The sequence below is a fragment of the Gekko japonicus genome, unplaced genomic scaffold (genome assembly GCF_001447785.1).
Source record: "Gekko japonicus isolate JY-2015 unplaced genomic scaffold, Gekko_japonicus_V1.1 scaffold4458, whole genome shotgun sequence".
Lineage (NCBI taxonomy): Eukaryota > Metazoa > Chordata > Lepidosauria > Squamata > Gekkonidae > Gekko > Gekko japonicus.
Window position 1 is genome coordinate 57,956 of NW_015160359.1, and position 16,286 is coordinate 74,241.

General features: G+C 49.4%; 1 protein-coding gene across 1 annotated transcript in view; it reads left to right on the plus strand.

The window, feature by feature from the left end:
• Nucleotides 1-264: 264 nt before the first annotated feature.
• Nucleotides 265-16,286, plus strand: part of LOC107115751 (SEC14-like protein 5) — a gene marked incomplete at its 3' end in the record, with an annotated part of 29,584 nt that continues 13,562 nt past the window's right edge. Inside the window, exons 1-4 of the mRNA XM_015417517.1 lie at nt 265-410; nt 1,434-1,509; nt 15,444-15,593; nt 15,700-15,831. Coding sequence (XP_015273003.1) covers nt 1,447-1,509; nt 15,444-15,593; nt 15,700-15,831 — 345 coding nt within the window. The remainder of the gene's footprint in view (nt 411-1,433; nt 1,510-15,443; nt 15,594-15,699; nt 15,832-16,286) is intronic.

Below are 16,286 nucleotides of genomic sequence, written 5' to 3' on the forward strand. Positions count from 1 at the left end.
GGATCCTAGCCTTTCTGCAGCAAACGGTGTGGATTTCAGAGTTGGTAGGTGACGTCATCGGGTGCAAGGAGGATCACTCTTAAATGCGTTTCGCAGTTGTATTCTTTCCCTGTGGGGGCACTGAGATGGCTCTCGCATGCTCCAGAGATCACCCTTACAGCTTTGCGTTATATGGTGCCCTGTGCTCTCGCTGGCTCTCGGGTGTCCGTTACATGATCTCCGCACAGCTTTCTATCCCTCGACTCCGTCCCGTTAAGTCTTTCAGCGCAAGCGTTTTAGATACTGTGTCCTGTCCCCGTGTAGTATCTGTAGGAGCAGTTGTGGAAGACTTCCCGATACTCAGACGGCCGCCCAGCAGATGTGAAGTGTTCACACAAGTTCTGCAAATGCAAGCAGTCCCCGCATTTCAGGTATCTTTCCACGAACGGCTACAGCCTCTTCTTTCTTCCCCTGGGATTGTAGAAAGCTTGACGGTACCGAATGGCATTTAGACGGAAAGCTTCCGGAAGGTAGGTTTAGTGTAGCAAAAGTGCCTTTTGATTCTCGCATCTCCAGCCCCCTTGGATTAGTTCTTTGTCCCAGGTGGCGATTTCAGTGGTCGGATCCTGTGTCTGAAATGCAATTCCGGGGCCTTTGTCTTTTCAGTCCCGGAATGTGAGTAGGAGAAGTTACGCCTAGAGACTTCTGGAATCCATGGTGGTTTAGTGTTAATAGCGGAGGCAGCATATCCTACAGAAAACAACTGAATGAGCTTTTTGTGAGAGCGGGTCCATAATATCACAGGACGCTTGTTGCTGGGACGCGTGTGAGAGTTAAAAGCCCTTCATGGGGGCAGGGGGAGGAATTCCAGTGATTTGGGTGAGTGAGCCGCGGCGATGGGTATTGTGAGTCCTGCCGTCTTCTGCTGTTCCTCGCAAGGTGTGTTGAGTCACTTGTCAGAACGGTGTAATTTTCTCAACGGTGAGCCCGGAACATTTTGTAAAACATACTGTCTTTCCACTCGGATTTCTCTTTCTTTGTGTGCGTTTTGTTTTATTCTAAAGAAACCCAGAAACCCTCAAATGAGTTTTTAGCACAGTTGGGCACGACTCTGATTGTGGTTGGTTTAAATAGTCTTTAAAATTCAAAGGCGTTCGTCTCGGGGCGGCGGCGTGACGGCATCCCCTGCAAGACGAAAAGGAAAGAATTGAGCTGTGTCTACAGGTTTACAAGCCCATGACTGCAGAGGACTTCCTTTCTTGGGGATCTGCGTGAGAAAACTGGCTCGTCCCAGATAATCCTCGGTATTCCTTCTCTGCTGCCTCCGACCTGCCTCCATGTGGAAAGAGCATCCGTTCCGCAGTGAAACCGAATGGAGGCGTGTGCCTTGGCTTGCCGTGGGGGGTGTCCAGAGTAGGTTTCCTAACAGGTTGCTGTTTTCTCTTTCGTTACAGGCGTGAAGTAAAAATGGTGCAGAAATATCAGTCCCCTGTTAGAGTCTACAAATACCCCTTTGAGCTCGTCATGGCGGTAAGTGACGTTTCACGTCTGCCCCTGTCTTTCCCCCACAGTTCAGACCGCGCAGAATCCTGCAGAATCCTCTAGTCCGCGTGCCAGTCGGTGTCAGGTTCCGAACACAAGGTTTATTTCTGCAATTTTTGGGGCGGGGCTTCTGGAAGGGTGTCTCTTTTGTGTTCCGTTTCCTGTTGTGCCTTGTTCACAGCTTGTCACCAGAAAACAAAAACAACCCCCCCCCGCTGTGCTACTAACTGTTCTGTAAGGCAGTGTTCAGTTGATTTGAGGGAACCGTTGACAAAAATTGGTGTGTGTGTGTGTGAGTGGGCTGGTGCGAGTTTACGTTCACCTCTTGCCTGATTAAAGATCTTAGCATAGATTCGCCAGCCTCCAGACGGGCCCTGGAGATTTCCCGCTTTGACAATTGATCTCCAGACGACAGATCAGTTCCCCTGGGGAAAATGGCTGCTTTGGAGGGTGGACCGTATGGCATTTTACCATGATGAGGCTCCTCCCCCCCCCAAGCCCCGCCCTCCCCAGGCTCCACCCCCCAAATCTCCAGGTATTTCCCTGCCCAGAGCTGTCCACCCTGTTTTGTCAGGTCTTGTGAGAATTGCAGTCCACTCCCTCCATCTCTACTTTTGGAGCCTGTAGACCATATCGTGCAGCATCTGGTGATGAGATGTTTGGGAAGATGTTTCATTTATTTTTTTTAATCCTCACTTAGGAAGAATAAATTGTTCTTTCCCTTCCATCCCCCACCCCCCAAGCCTTGCACCATGTTTTGTGTCCTTACGGGTGAGAAGATACAACTCCCCACCCCAGTCAAACCTGTCCTGTCATTCTGAGGACTCGTTTTATATGGTGCATCTTGTGATAAATCTTGTTAGAGAGTGTGATGGTGAAGGCGTGGTGGTGGTGGTGGTGGTGAGTTCTGACAATTGTCTGGTGAAAACAACAGTAGCTGAGTCTCGTCTGATTTGCATCAGTGCATCCGGGAGAAATGCACTATTGCATTCTTTGAGATTCCTGGCTCACGGGGTTGAGGGCTTTTGCCTGTAGAATGCGCCCTCTTGACATTCTTCACCAACTGTGGTTCATTTAAACATGCAGGCAGGCCCGTAAAATTTGTTTTCTGTCGACTTGTGCAGTTGTCACTGAATCGCACGTTCCCACTTCTGATGGGCTTTGCCCCTGGAAATGCCCTTCATACTTTCCATCTTTACAACTTTGTGGGAACACACAGATGGCAGATGCTTGTCAGTAAATTGGTTGCTGGTACAGGAGGGATACCTCTGTCGTAAGCTTGTTAGCAGGTCTCTTGGAGGCTAGAAACCGACACGTTTGTTTTGGTGTCTTCTAGTTTGGTTTCGGGAAGTTTGTCTCTGTGATTCGATGCCTAGCCCCTGGAGATAAAGGGGTTGTGGACTGTAAGCCATTCTCCCATGGTCCATGGATGTGAACTGATTTATAGGAAGTGAACATAAGGTATAAGCGATTAAAGTAGTGATATTTTCTGGCAGAAATAGGAATTGATCTTGAGTCTTCCCAATCATAACCTAAGACTTTAACTTATCAGTGTTGTGTGGTCTGAGGTGGAACCTCAAGAGCATCTAAGCAAAAATAACACCAAAAAATTGCCACACTTAAGGTGCTGAAACCAAGCAAGCATTTACATTATTAAAAAAAGTAAAAGGTAAAGATTTCCCTTGCTTGAGAGCTAGTCGAATCCGACTCTAGGGGTCATCTCCGTTTCCAAGCCGAGGAGCGAGCGCTGTCTGAAGACGTTTCCATGGTCATGTGGCCGGCATGACTGAACACCGAGGCGCACGGAACACTGTTACCTTCCCACCACTAAAGTGGTACCTCTTTATCTACTTGCAATTTCTTGCTTTTGAACTGCTGGATTGTCAGGAGCTGGAACTAGAGACGGGAGCTCACTCCGTCATGCGGCGCACTCAGGTCTCAAACTGCTGAACTACAGACCTTCCAGTCTGCAGCTCAGCATCTTAACCTCTTAGCCACCACAGCCCCTTTTATTAATAAAAAGTGATGCGTAAATATCTCAGTGGGTTTAATCACCATTAAGGCTTAGCCCTGGAGCTTGTTTTCAATGCTAGGGTTCAGCATCCAAAGGCAGTGACTCAGAGCAAAGGTAGAGCACTGATATCGCCAAGTGGCCCATCAGCCCTACTCGAAGGGTGGTCGCAGGAGCTCTCTGTTTCTGGAAACTTGGCCGCCGCTGTTCTTCCTGGTCTGAAAAAGAACACCGAATACCGGATATCAATTTTGAGCATATTACAAGGACGGCATTAGTAAGTGTGGAGAAATATGCATATCTGTGGCTCTGTAGCATATTACAAGGACAGGTCTCGGAGTGATACTGTCTCTATTCAGCACAGCATTAGTAACTGTGGAGAAATATGCATATCTGTGGCTCTGGGGACTGGGATATACTGGTCTGAGATCATATTACTATCAACCCAATGCTATGCAGCAGAGTCAGTCCTGTGAACTCAGTGGACTTGGATTGGAGTAACTCTGCATGACGTAAAAATGTTGGATAAACACATGGAGCAGAGGTCCATGAGTGGGTATTAGCCACAAGGGGTAGGTGGAACACTATGTCTGGGGCAGTGATGCTCTGTATTTGTGGTGCTTGGGGGGGGGGACAGTGGGGGGGGGTTCTGGTGTTCTGGCCCTGCTGGTGGACCTCCTGATGGCACCTGGTATTTTTGGCCACTGTGTGACACAGAGTGTTGGACTGGATGGGCCACTGGCCTGAGGCAACATGGCTTCTCTTATGGTCCTACGTCTGGGGCAGTGACGCTCTGTATTCTTGGTGCTTGGGGGAGGCAACAGTGGGAGGGCTTCTGGAGTCCTCGCCTTGCTGGTGGACCTCCTGATGGCACCTGGTATTTTTGGCCACTGTGTGACACAGAGTGTTGGGCTGGATGGGCCACTGGCCTGATCCAACACGGCTTCTCTTATGTTCTTATGTTGATCTTGAGTCGGAGGAGGAGCTTCCATCTCAGAGGGCATGACTTCCCAGCTGATTGAGTCTCAGGCATGTGTGTTCTGAGGGAGGTAGCCGCAAGGACATTGTCATATCTAGTTTGGCACTGTCATGACAACCCCCCCCCCCCACCAAGAGGACAACCAGAAGGGCCATAGGCCAATCTGAGGGAAGTCCCGAAGGCTCATGGGACACCTGACAGTACTGGATCCCCTCCTGCTGCCTCAGTCAAAGGGCCTGCCCCCGAAGGCTTGGCTCCAGGCAGTGTTGTCAGCATTCCAGAATCCAGAGCTGGACCCTGGACTGCTAGTCCCCCAAGTTCTCCCTCAGCCTGGCAAGAGTGACAGAGACGTCCGGCGCGTGCGGAGGCAATTCAGCAATGGAAAAGTGCTAGTCTGGCAGCCCGTGCTCCAGCTACTGAGCCAGGTCACTGCCTCAGTGCCTGTAGAACTTCACAGGATTGGGGCCCAATCGAGCGCTGGCCTGATAAAGCCCAAGAACAGGTAGGGCCTCTTGCCCTCCAGGAGACTTAGGCCCCGGGCTAAGCGGACAGCCTTGCTGGCTCAGCCAGTTTTGTCTACTTAGCTTTATCCGATGCTGCCTGTGAGACTAGATCAGGGGCGGCCAGACTTGCCCAGCGTGAGAGCCACATAGAATAAATGTCAGATGTTTTGAGAGCTGAACAAATATTACATGCACGTTTTTATTTTAAAACATGCAAGTTTGCTTTATTAATATTGAATGAGACTGCCAAAAATAAAAAACAAAAGGCGTAAAAAGGTATTGATGATGATATTTATTTGTCCAATGATATTTATTTGTCTAAGAGAGAGAGAAAAAAGAGAGAGGTGGAAAGAAAGAATGAGAGAGAGAGAGAAAAAGAGAGAGGTGGAAAGAAAGAATGAAAGAGAGAGAGAGAGAGAGAGAGAGAGAGCGCAAATAAACGGGAGGGGAGGAAGGGAGAAAAACATGCCTCTCCTTCGCTTCCCGAGCTGCAGTTTGGCCACCCCTGGACTAGATCCAGACCCAGCTACTGAACCTGCTGCGAGCCATTGTTGGAACCAGAAGAGGCCCCTGGATCACCTTGGGCTAGTAATTCAGGCCTCACCCTACCTAGCAGGGTTGTTGTGACTTGTGAAGATCATCAGCTCCATGCAGGAATGGAAGATAAAAATGTAATAAAATAAGCATAGTTACACCACAGCGTTCATCGGAGTCACGCTTCATGAGCAGCTGGGATTTTGTACTGGCTCTGCTACGCTGTGGTTTGACAACCTTTCTGAATGAACACTGTATTTAAGGGAAGACACTGTGATAGTTAAACATCTTGTGCTTTCTTTGGGACTGAATTATTTAAATGATTTGCAGGATTAATCTTCCCCTCTTCCTTTTACCCAAATTACTGAAACTGTATTTGCTCGATCCTCTGAGCAAACGTTCTGTTTCTTGAAATGGCCATGTCTCGTGCTGTACAGACCCAGACGGCTGAATATTTCAGTCTCAAAACTTCTCAGATCACAATATTTCCACAGACAGGCGTAACCGTTGGGAGTATTTCACTCCCCTGAGCTTTGCGTTCACGAGGGGATTCTTGGTGCAGCTGTGGGAGCGCTTTTGAGCAGCCGGAGTTCCTTTGAAGGCCTGTGGATTTTAGAGGCTGAGGGAGAGCGGCTAAACTCGCTGGATGGAGCTTTTGAGTCTCTCCAAACGACGGAACGATAAATTTGCCCCCAGTAAAGTCTGACGCTTACTGCATCCTTGGATGGTTCCGCAGATGAGACGTTAATATTCCCGTTGGGCCTTCCAGGCCAAACAGGAGACGTATCTCGAATGGATCTTAACAGTTTGTGGCACACGAGCCTTCCTCTGCTCAGGGGTCGCCTTCAGAATGCACGGATGTCCAAGGAGGGGCCGTGGCAGAGCGGGAGGTAGGGTTGCCAGCTCTGGGTTGGGAAATTCCTTGAGTTTTGGGGGGGTGGAGCCTGCGAAGAGCCGGGTTTGCGGAGGGGGGGGACCTTGGCAGGGCACAGCCCCATAGAGTCCACCTTCCAAAGTGGCCGTTTTCTCCAGGGCAACTGATTTCTGTTGTCCGGAGAGCGGTTGTAAGAGCAGGGGATCTCCAGCCCCCACCTGGAGGCTGGCAACCCTAGACTGGTAGAACATCTGCTTTCCGTGCAAGTGGTCCCAGGTTCAATCCCCGACTCCTCCAGCTAAAGGATCCGGTAGCGGATGTGCAATTCTGGAGGCCTCACTTCAAAAAGGACGTGGGCAAAATCGAGAGGGTGCAGAAGAGAGCGACGAGGATGACCAGGGGTCTGGAGACTGAGCCCTACGAGGAAAGGCTGAGGGCCTTGGGGATGTTTCCTTTGGAGAGGAGGGGATTGAGGGGGGGACATGATTGCTCTCTTTAAATATCTGAAAGGCTGTCCTTTGGAGGAGGGCAAGGAGCGGTTCCAGTTGGCAGCAGAGGAGAGGACCCGAGGCAACGTGTGTGTGTGTGTGTGTAAATTACATGCAGGAAGGTACTGGCTGGATATTAGGAAAAACTTTTTCACGGTTGGAGTAGTTCAAAGGTGGAATCTGCTGCCTCTGGAGGTGGTGAGCTCCCCTTCACTGGCAGCTTTCAAGAGGAGGCTGGGCGAATATTTGTCAGGGATGCTCTAGGCTGGTCCTGCCTTGGGCAGCGGGTTGGGCTAGATGGTCTGTCTGGCCCCTTCCAACTCTCTGTGATTCTAGGATTCTATGTGAAAAAGCCTCTGCCTGAGACCCTAGAGAAGCACTGCTAGTCTGAGTAGACAGTACTTACTTGGATGGACTGATGGTCTGGTTCAGTATGTGGCAGCTTCATGACTTTGTTTGCCTTGGGCAGGGGGTTGGGCTAGATGGTCTGTCTGGCCCCTTCCAACTCTCTGTGATTCTAGGATTCTATGTGAAAAAGCCTCTGCCTGAGACCCTAGAGAAGCACTGCTAGTCTGAGTAGACAGTACTTACTTGGATGGACTGATGGTCTGGTTCAGTATGTGGCAGCTTCATGACTTTGTTTGGTGTAGCGGTTAAGTGCGCGGAGTCTAATCTGGGAGAACCGGGTTTGATTCCCCACTCCTCCACTTGCAGCTGCCGGATGACCTTGGGCAAGCCGTAGTTCTGATAAGAGCTGTTCTTGAAAAAGAGCCGTCCTCCTCCTCCTCCTCCTCCTCCTATTATGAGTGTAGTCTGTTTCCTCTTTCTGACTTAGGAGTGTCCGTGTGTGTGTGGGGGGGGGGGGCCAGGAGAAATGTAAATGTATGCCCCTGTAGAAATCAAATGCTGTTAAACCACTCCCAGATTCACAGCTATTGTGTCTGTGTCACAAGTGGACTTTGGTATGTAAATCTTTCCCATGAGGAATCTTCTTCCAGTAGGAAAATTTCCAAGTACACAGTCCCAAGAAGAAAACTATCTGGGTAATTCTTGAAAATGACCCTTTCTCCCGCATATGGCAATCTGGCACCAATTCTTAAAAAATTTAAAACAGCCATAGGCATGACCAATGCTCCCTCTAAGCTGTGGAGTCTTGTGAGCAAGAATTCGACTTTGTGAGCTACCAGCATTACAAGTTGTGAGTGAGCAATTTGGCTACTCCATAAACTAGTTTGTTCTGGAGCCATTCTTTGTGAGCTAAGACAAAAATCTGTGAGCTGGAAGCTAAAAAACTGAGCTAGCTCACACTAACTCAGCTTAGAGGGAACACTGGACATGACATGCAAGAAGAGTCATAATTTCTTAATTTCCCTTCCAATTTTTCAGTTAGCGATCTTCCCAAGAAAATACGCAGTTACAGGCCCTGTATTGTACTGATATTGCTGAAATCAGAGCTAAATTCCAAAAGCTGCTGCTACTTTTACGTTAGTCATGTCTTTTAAAACACGACAAAAGGAAGCCATTTAAACTACCTGCAGTGCAGCCAGTGGTCCCTCTAAGAACTGTGGAGTCTTGTGATCAAAAATTCTACTTGGTGAGCGACTGGCATTAAAGTTGTGAGCGAGCGATTTCGCTGCTGCATAAATGAGTTTGCTCTGGAGCCCTCCTTCCTGAGCAGAGACAGAAATGTGTGAGCTGGAGGCTAAAAAACTGTGAGCCTAGCTCACACTGATTCAGCTTAGAGGGAACACCGCATTCAGCATGTTCCTTTGCTGTTTCGTCAGGGGAGGCTCAGGCCCCTTCACGCAAAAATAATTCATCTTGCATCTCTGTTCCATCAAGCTTAACCTCCGCTACGAGTGTAGGAAGTTCCTAAGCTACTGATGCCGAGAGAAGAATGTAGAGACGCGGGCTCTGGAGAGCACATGCCAATTCCATATGCACGTGTCCCAGCCAGCATAATGGATTATTTCAGAGTGCAAAATTCCTCCCTGCCACCTGTTAAAACTGACACCAACCACTTTGTACCGACTACTGCTGCGTTTGATGTCTGCCAGCCTGGAAGCCCTACCGCCGAATGACTGGAAGGGACCGAACCCAGATCGGCACGCCTGCTGTGCCGCTCTTTCATAATATCCATATGAGCCACGGTTAAAAAGCCCCCCCCCGTCCGTGCAGTCTGTCTTCAGCCCGAAATCCGGCATTCAGCCGTAACCTTTTCCTTCGGGTGCCTGCAGCCAGATCGCCACGTGCGATGGTAATATGGTCTCACCCGCAGCAGGTTCAGACGAGGACAGCGCTGAACAGGGCAGCTGTAAAGGAACCGGAGAGGGGTCGCGCTTGTGAACTAGGTCCTGTGTCGATTTCGTAGGTTAACGCGGCATGTTATGGGTGGTGGTGGGGAGGCATCTGACCTCGCGGGGACCCTCTTTCAGGGTCTCAAATCCGACCCCTCGTAATGAAATATCACAGTTGTGGCTTTCGGGAGAGACGCGGAGCTGTTGAGGATAAAGTGCTGACCCAGGTTCCAGTTCTGATTACATATTCCATCAGACTAAATCTTACTGCAGTCTCTGGCAGCCAGAAACTGTCCTGTCGGCGGCAAGATGACACAGATGTTGCTTTGCAAGCCGTCCTTTCTCTTCGGCTGAACTCGGCCTGCCTGTGCCTCGCTGGTAAGGCTTGGCCACTTTACCGACTTCCTTCTGCACTTTGCCAGTTTGGTGTAGTGGTTAGGAGCGTGGACCCTGATCTGGGAGAACCAGATCTACCTCAAAGCTTGTTGGGAGGTGAAACCGCCACTCTGTATTGTGTGAAGCAAGGTAGTGAGCCAGTGAAGCAGGGCAGAGAGCCAGTTTTGTGTAGTGGTTAGGAGCGCGGACTCTAATCTGGAAGACCCGGGTTTGATTCCCTGCTTTTATACATGCCGCTGCTGGGGTGACCTTGGGTCAGTCACAAGTTTGCTCAGAGCTGTTCTCTCAAGGGCAGTTCTGGAAAGAGCTCTCTCAGCCCCGCCTACCTCACAAGGTGTCTGTTGTGGGGAGGGGAAGGGAAAGGAGTTTGTAAGCCGCTCTGAGACTCAGAGTGAAGGGCGGGGTATAAATCCAATCTCCTCCTCCTCTTCCTTGTGGCGGTGGAAAGTACTGTCCAGTCCCTGCCAACTTATGGCAACCCTGTAGGGCAGTGATGGCAAACCTTTTAGAGACTGAGTACCCAAACTGTGACCCAAAACCCACTCATTTATCGCAAAGTGCCAACGTGGCAATTTAACCTGAATACTGAGGTTTTACTTTAGAAAAAAACAACTCACACATTAACTTAAGATGATCCAAACAAAGTAAGGAAAACAATCCCAAATGCTTTCATTTACTTAAAATTATTTGGCAGAGAATTCGACACTTTAATGATGGACTGGGCCTGGCTGGGACGATGGCACGCGTGCCCACAGATAGGGCTCTGAGTGCCACCTCTGGCACCCGTGCCATAGGTTCGCCACCACTGCTGTAGGGTTTTCAAGGCAAGAGAGGTTCAGCGGTGGTTTGCCATTGTCTGCCTCTGTGTTGCAATCCAGGACTTCCTTGGTGGTCTCCTACCCAAGGAATAACCAGGCCTGGCCCATAGCTACAGTGCGGCCAACCCCACAAAATCTCCCCACATCTTTAAAAGGCTGTAACTAACCTCATACGAACATGAAATTAAGCAAACTCCAGAGCACGACAGAAGACAGGAGGGCCTGGCGTGATGTGGTCCATAGGGTCGGGACTGAACAGCAACAACAACAAACTAACCTGACAAATGTCACCAGCCCCACCATTTATTTTTTTGCCCCACAAGCCACAAAATCCTGGCTACAGGGCTGAACCAGGCCCAACCTTGTTAAGTAATCTGCTTTCTCATTACTGGTTACGCAGGAGACGATGGTCTCGTTTACCGTATCATTCCGTGATGCCTGTATCAGTTACCACGTTTCTGACACACAGATTAATCGTTAGTATTGGAAGTTGCAGGTCCGATGTCGTGCGTATTTCAGTCCTGGTATGCAAGAGCTAAGCACGCGTCCTGGCCATCCTGTAACTTTCCACTAACTTTATTTTTAAACTGAAAGGCAGCCATGGAAGCTTTCCCCCCCCTTGAGCAGTGCACCGATGTTTTTGGAAGGGTGGGGTGTCTGCTGACCCGCTTCCCTTCAGGCTGGTTTCCCCGCTTGGATGTTTCTTCTGCTTGCCAGTGTCCCGAAGCCAGGTTTTGCTAAAAAAGAAGACATTGTGAAAAGTCACACACAGCCCCGGCGTGATGAGTTTGGCCCTAAGTCACAAAGCAGCTATGGATCATGGCATCCTGATGTAAATGCTGTTGAGTATGCTTTGAAACTTGATATTCTGCATGTCTGCGGCTCGAGCAATCCTTCGCTGAGGTCCTTGATGAAAGACCATGCAGAGAGCTGTGTAGTCTGCTGCTCCGAGCTCTTCAATGAGTTCTGTGCGCCGTCTAAAATCAGCAAAAAAGCAGGAATATAAGATGGCTCCCCCCGCGTTGCAGTCCCAGATCTCTAAATCCTGGTTTAAAATTCACATATATTGAAAATAAATGCTGGCAGAGCCAATGCCGTCTTTCTGAGACCTTTTCCTGTACATATTTTATCGAAGGAATTATAGCCGCTTGTAGAGAAGATTTTTCCCTCCCAAGCACTAGCTCAAGTGACGAATAAAACAATACTGTTATCTGAGGAGCATCTATATATATATTTTTAAATTGTTCAGTGTATTATTGTGGGGGAAATCTTGTAAACAGACATGGAAATATTACAGCCTTCCCTACCATTAATAGATCTGAGCAGAACGGCCCGGACAGTCATCTCCGTTGTTTGATCTCCCCAAGAACATCGCACCTTATTAAATGAGGACCTTGAAGGGGTCATGATAACTTATGCATCATTAAATGCCATTTAATCCTTAGCGGAGATGCCGCGTTAAAAGGCAAAGCCACGTTAAATATCATGTCAGCTGTTCACTGCGTGCCTGGTTTGAGATCAGTTTCTACAAAATTGCATCTCAGTCGTTGAACGCACTGCTTGTGAAAGTCCAAGGGCATGTTCTAAGATAATGCAGTTTTTCAGTATAAGCCATTGTACGCTTGCCAGGGCCCCAGATAGTCCTGAAATAGACCATTGTGTGCTCGGTGAAACATTCCCCCCCCCCAGTTCTGTGCTTTTGGGATTCTTCCAAAAATAGCATCTTCTCCTGGTGCTGTCTCTGGAGATCCTAACTGTGGGAGCCATGTGCCTGCCTTCTCCCTAAGGAGCACGGCTGATGGGTCAGTTTTGCCAGCAGCAACGTTTCCTACCATCCAGTTTTTTTAGCAGTTACTGAGCGGTGGCTCAGAGGTTAAGACGCTGCGCTGCAGACCGGAAGGTCTGTAGTTCGGCAGGTCGAGACCCTAGTTCTGCGTGACGGAGTGAGCTCCCATCTCTGGCCCCAGCTCCTGCCAACCTAGCGGTCCGAAAGCAAGAAATTCCTAGTAGGTAAATAGGTACCACTTCCGTGCACCTCGGCATTTAGTCATGCCGGTCACATGACCACAGAGAAGTCTTCGGACAGCACTGGCTCTTCGGCTTGGAAACGGAGATGAGCACCGCCCCCTAGAGTCGGATTCGACTTGCTTTCGAGCAAGGGAAACCTTTACAAAACACACACACGGATGGTTTCTCCCAAGTACGGATTGATTTCTGGGAGACAGAGTAAGAACACGTAATACAAATTCCTCCTTCGTCAAGGGGTTTCTGTCCGTGTTCAGTCATCTGCTGTGATGTGTTGATTAGGAAGTGCCGAAGTTCATCTCTCTCTTTAACGCAGTGCCGTGGGTTGGGGTCATGCAAGGCAGGGTCGCTCCCCTCAGAGTCTTTATGGATTGCTGGAGTCCTGAATTTTCCTTGCAAACTTGAGAGTATTATGAAACTGCTGATCGATAAAAATAATTTGGGCAGCTGTTTTCACCCAAGCTGAACGATACCCGGACGTTCCTTTCTAAACCTGGAGCAGTTGCACGGACGTGAGTCTGTGAGGGTTTTTAATTGCTTGCGGCTCAGCGCTGGACATTCTCGTGCTTTCGGAGGCTAGGCGCCGATATTTCTGGCCGTCACAACACAACACGCTGTTGTGTAACCTGTTTTGTCAAGGTCAGTCGCTTGGAGGTTAATCGAGAGGGAAGGGGGAGACGGCAGGGAGATTTCTCTATAAAGAACTGGGACCTTCAGATGTCCCGCCCATCCCCGCCGCATCTGCCTTCACACCAGCGAGAGATTAGGAGCCGCGCTCGAGCTCCTGCACTCTGATTATCCTTTCTGTCTTTATAAGATGATAAGGTCAAATCAAATCAGAAACCTGTGTCAGGTATTTGGATGAGATAATGCCGAAACTGGATACACTACCATTATTTGAATGCACGATCTCTTCTCTCCTGGGTATCGAACCCGAGCAAAGTTAATCATCTTGCTTGAAAGACAGCGTTTTTCTTTTGGGGATTTGTAAAATAGGCTGGCTGAGGCAGGGGAGCTCTCAGACTGCAAAGCCTGCCATAGAGCACAATACGGTCTATGACCAGACAGGTATTTAATTGACTTCCATTGCCACTGTTCCATTAGGAGATGTACATAGCAACTTGCCCTGTTTTAGGGATAAGGTAGCCCTACATAGGAGCTACGGTGGCTCAAGAGGTTAAGATGCTGAACTGCAGGCTGTGGAAGGTCTGTAGTTCAGCAGTTTGAGACCCAAGTGTGCTGCATGACGGAGTGAGCTCCCGTCTCTAGTTCCAGCTCCTGCCAACCTAGCAGTTCGAAAGCAAGAAATTGCAAGTAGATAAGAACATAAGAACATAAGAGATGCCAATGTTGGATCAGGCCAAAGGCCCATCCAGTCCAACACTCTGTATCACACAGTGGCCAGAAATACCAGTGCCATCAGGAGGTTGGAAGCCGCTTCAGTGGGAAGGTAACAGGCACCACTTCAGTGGGAAGGTAACAGAGTTCCATGCGCCTTGGTGTTTAGTCATGCCGGCCACATGACCACGGAAACGTCTTCGGACAGCGCTGGCTCTTCGGCTTTGAAACGGAGATGAGCACCGCAACCCTAGAGTCGGACTCGACTGGCTTTCGAGCAAGGGGAACCTTTACCTAGCCCTACACACCCTTGACTTGGATAGCCCTGGGTAGTCTGATCTCAACAGATCTCGGAAGCTCAGCAGGTTAGCATTTGGATGGGAGGCCACCAAGGCAGTCCAGGGTCGTGACGCAGAGGCAGGCGACGGCCAACCACCCCTGAGTGTCTCTTGCCTTGAAAACCCTACAGGGTTGCCCTAAGTCAGCTACCCCTCAACGGCACTCTCTGCCACCGCTCTGGTTCATTCTTCAAATACAGAGATGTGTTCTCCTATTGGGAGGGAAGGGGGACAATTTGGTTATTTATTTGGTTGTTTATGGATTTGTGGGCAGTTCCTAGAGTCAGCAATAATTTTGTTGGTTTTGGTCTGCAGGTAAGTTGTTCCTCTCTTTGTCTGGAATTGCAGGCTCCCTCGTGTGACATAGAAGGCTGTGATTTGTCACGGTGGTTCAGGTTTTCAGTAAGCTGCATCAGTTGGGTCAGATTGGTTTCTCAAGGTCACATGAAGCTGCCTTATACTGAACCAGACCCTCGGTCCATCAAAGTCAGTACTGTCTACTCAAGCTGGCAGCGGCTCTTCAGGGTCACAGGCGGGCGGAGTTCTTTCATATCACCTGCTGCCCGGTCTTTTTTAACTGGAGATGTCTGGGACTGAACCTGGAACCTTCTGCATGCCAAGCAGGGGCTCTGCCACTGAGCCACAGCCCCTCTTGACAGCTCTCCAGAGTCTCAGGCGGAGGTCTTTCCCATCACCTCCTGCCTGGTCCTTTTAACTGGAGGTGCCAGGGACTGAACCTGGAACCTTCTGCATGCCAAGCAGAGGCTCTGCCACTGAGCCACAGCCCCTCTTTACAGCTCTCCGGGATCTCAGGCTGAGGTCTTTCCCATCACCTCCTGCCTGATTCTTTTAACTGGAGATGCCAGGGATTGAACCTGGGACCTCCTGCATGCCCAGCAGAGGCTCTACCACTGAGCCACAGCCCCTCTTTACAGCTCTCCAGGGTCTCAGGCTGAGGTCTTTCCCATCACCTCCTGCCTGGTCTTTTTAAACTGAAGATTCTGGGGATTGAACCCGGGACCTTCTGCATGCCAAGCAGAGGCTCTGCCAGTGAGCCGTAGCCTCTTCTTGAAGGTCAGTGGCTTGGATATTAGTTATGCATTTGATTTCCTCTGGGCTTTTGTTTTTTCCTGCCTCAGAATAAGATTTGCAGCCTGACCCTGAAACGTGTTTTGCTTAAAGTAAGCCCTGCTTACATGCGCTCAGGATTGCAGCCTTAACCAGGAGAATCCTATAACCTATTTCGCAGCCATAGAAATGGCCTTTTAGGTAAGAGCGTGCTCCCTTAAAGCGTTGACTGTGTATCTCGTCTGTTCCTCAGGCTTATGAAAAGCGCTTCCCCACTTGCCCGGAGATCCCGGTTTTCCTGGGCAGCGAGATCCTCCGCGAATCCAAGAGCGAGGATGGAGCCATTCGTATCATTGAGCGGAGTTGCAAACTAAACGTAGACGCCCCTCGGTTGCTGAAGAAGGTGCGGCCTGAGACTCCTCATCCGTTTGTACTCCTGAGAGCGAAAGGAAGCTGCATGAGGTTGCTTCCCTGTCTCTTGACGTCCCGTTCTCCTTGCTCTCTTTCAGATTGCCGGAGTGGAGTATGTATTTTTCATACAGAAAAACACAGTCAACTGGAAGGAGAGGACTCTTCTCATTGAAGCCCGCAACGAGACCTTTGCCAACCGTGTCGTCGTCCTGGAGATATGCAACTACTCAGTAAGGGTTCATCCTCTCAGCTTCCTGCTCACAGTGCAAGGGATGGACTGCTACATATCGGAACCACTTCTAGTGGCCGTTGTTTTCGCATTACCGCTATATTTGTTTTCTGACTGGCATGGTAAGCTGTAAACGAATGCCACTTGGAGGTTCTGATGGTTGGAGTTACTGACTATGCATCCTTTTTTTGACAAGTTGGATGGATAGCTTTTGGCAATAAGACTAGTTTTGTCCACTTGTGATTACGGCTGTTTTAGCCCTGAATCTGGAAAGAAGGAAGGTTTTTCTCCGTTTGGTTCCATACTACCTTTATTTAAAAAATATAGTATCTACGTTGGAACTAGTTCTCCTTATCGGAGTAGGGGAAGCCAGAAAAAGCAGGAATAGCCTAGCTAAGTTCAGTTCCTGGATGTGCCTCATGATTTCTTGGGGGGGTGGGCGGGCTACATTTGCTA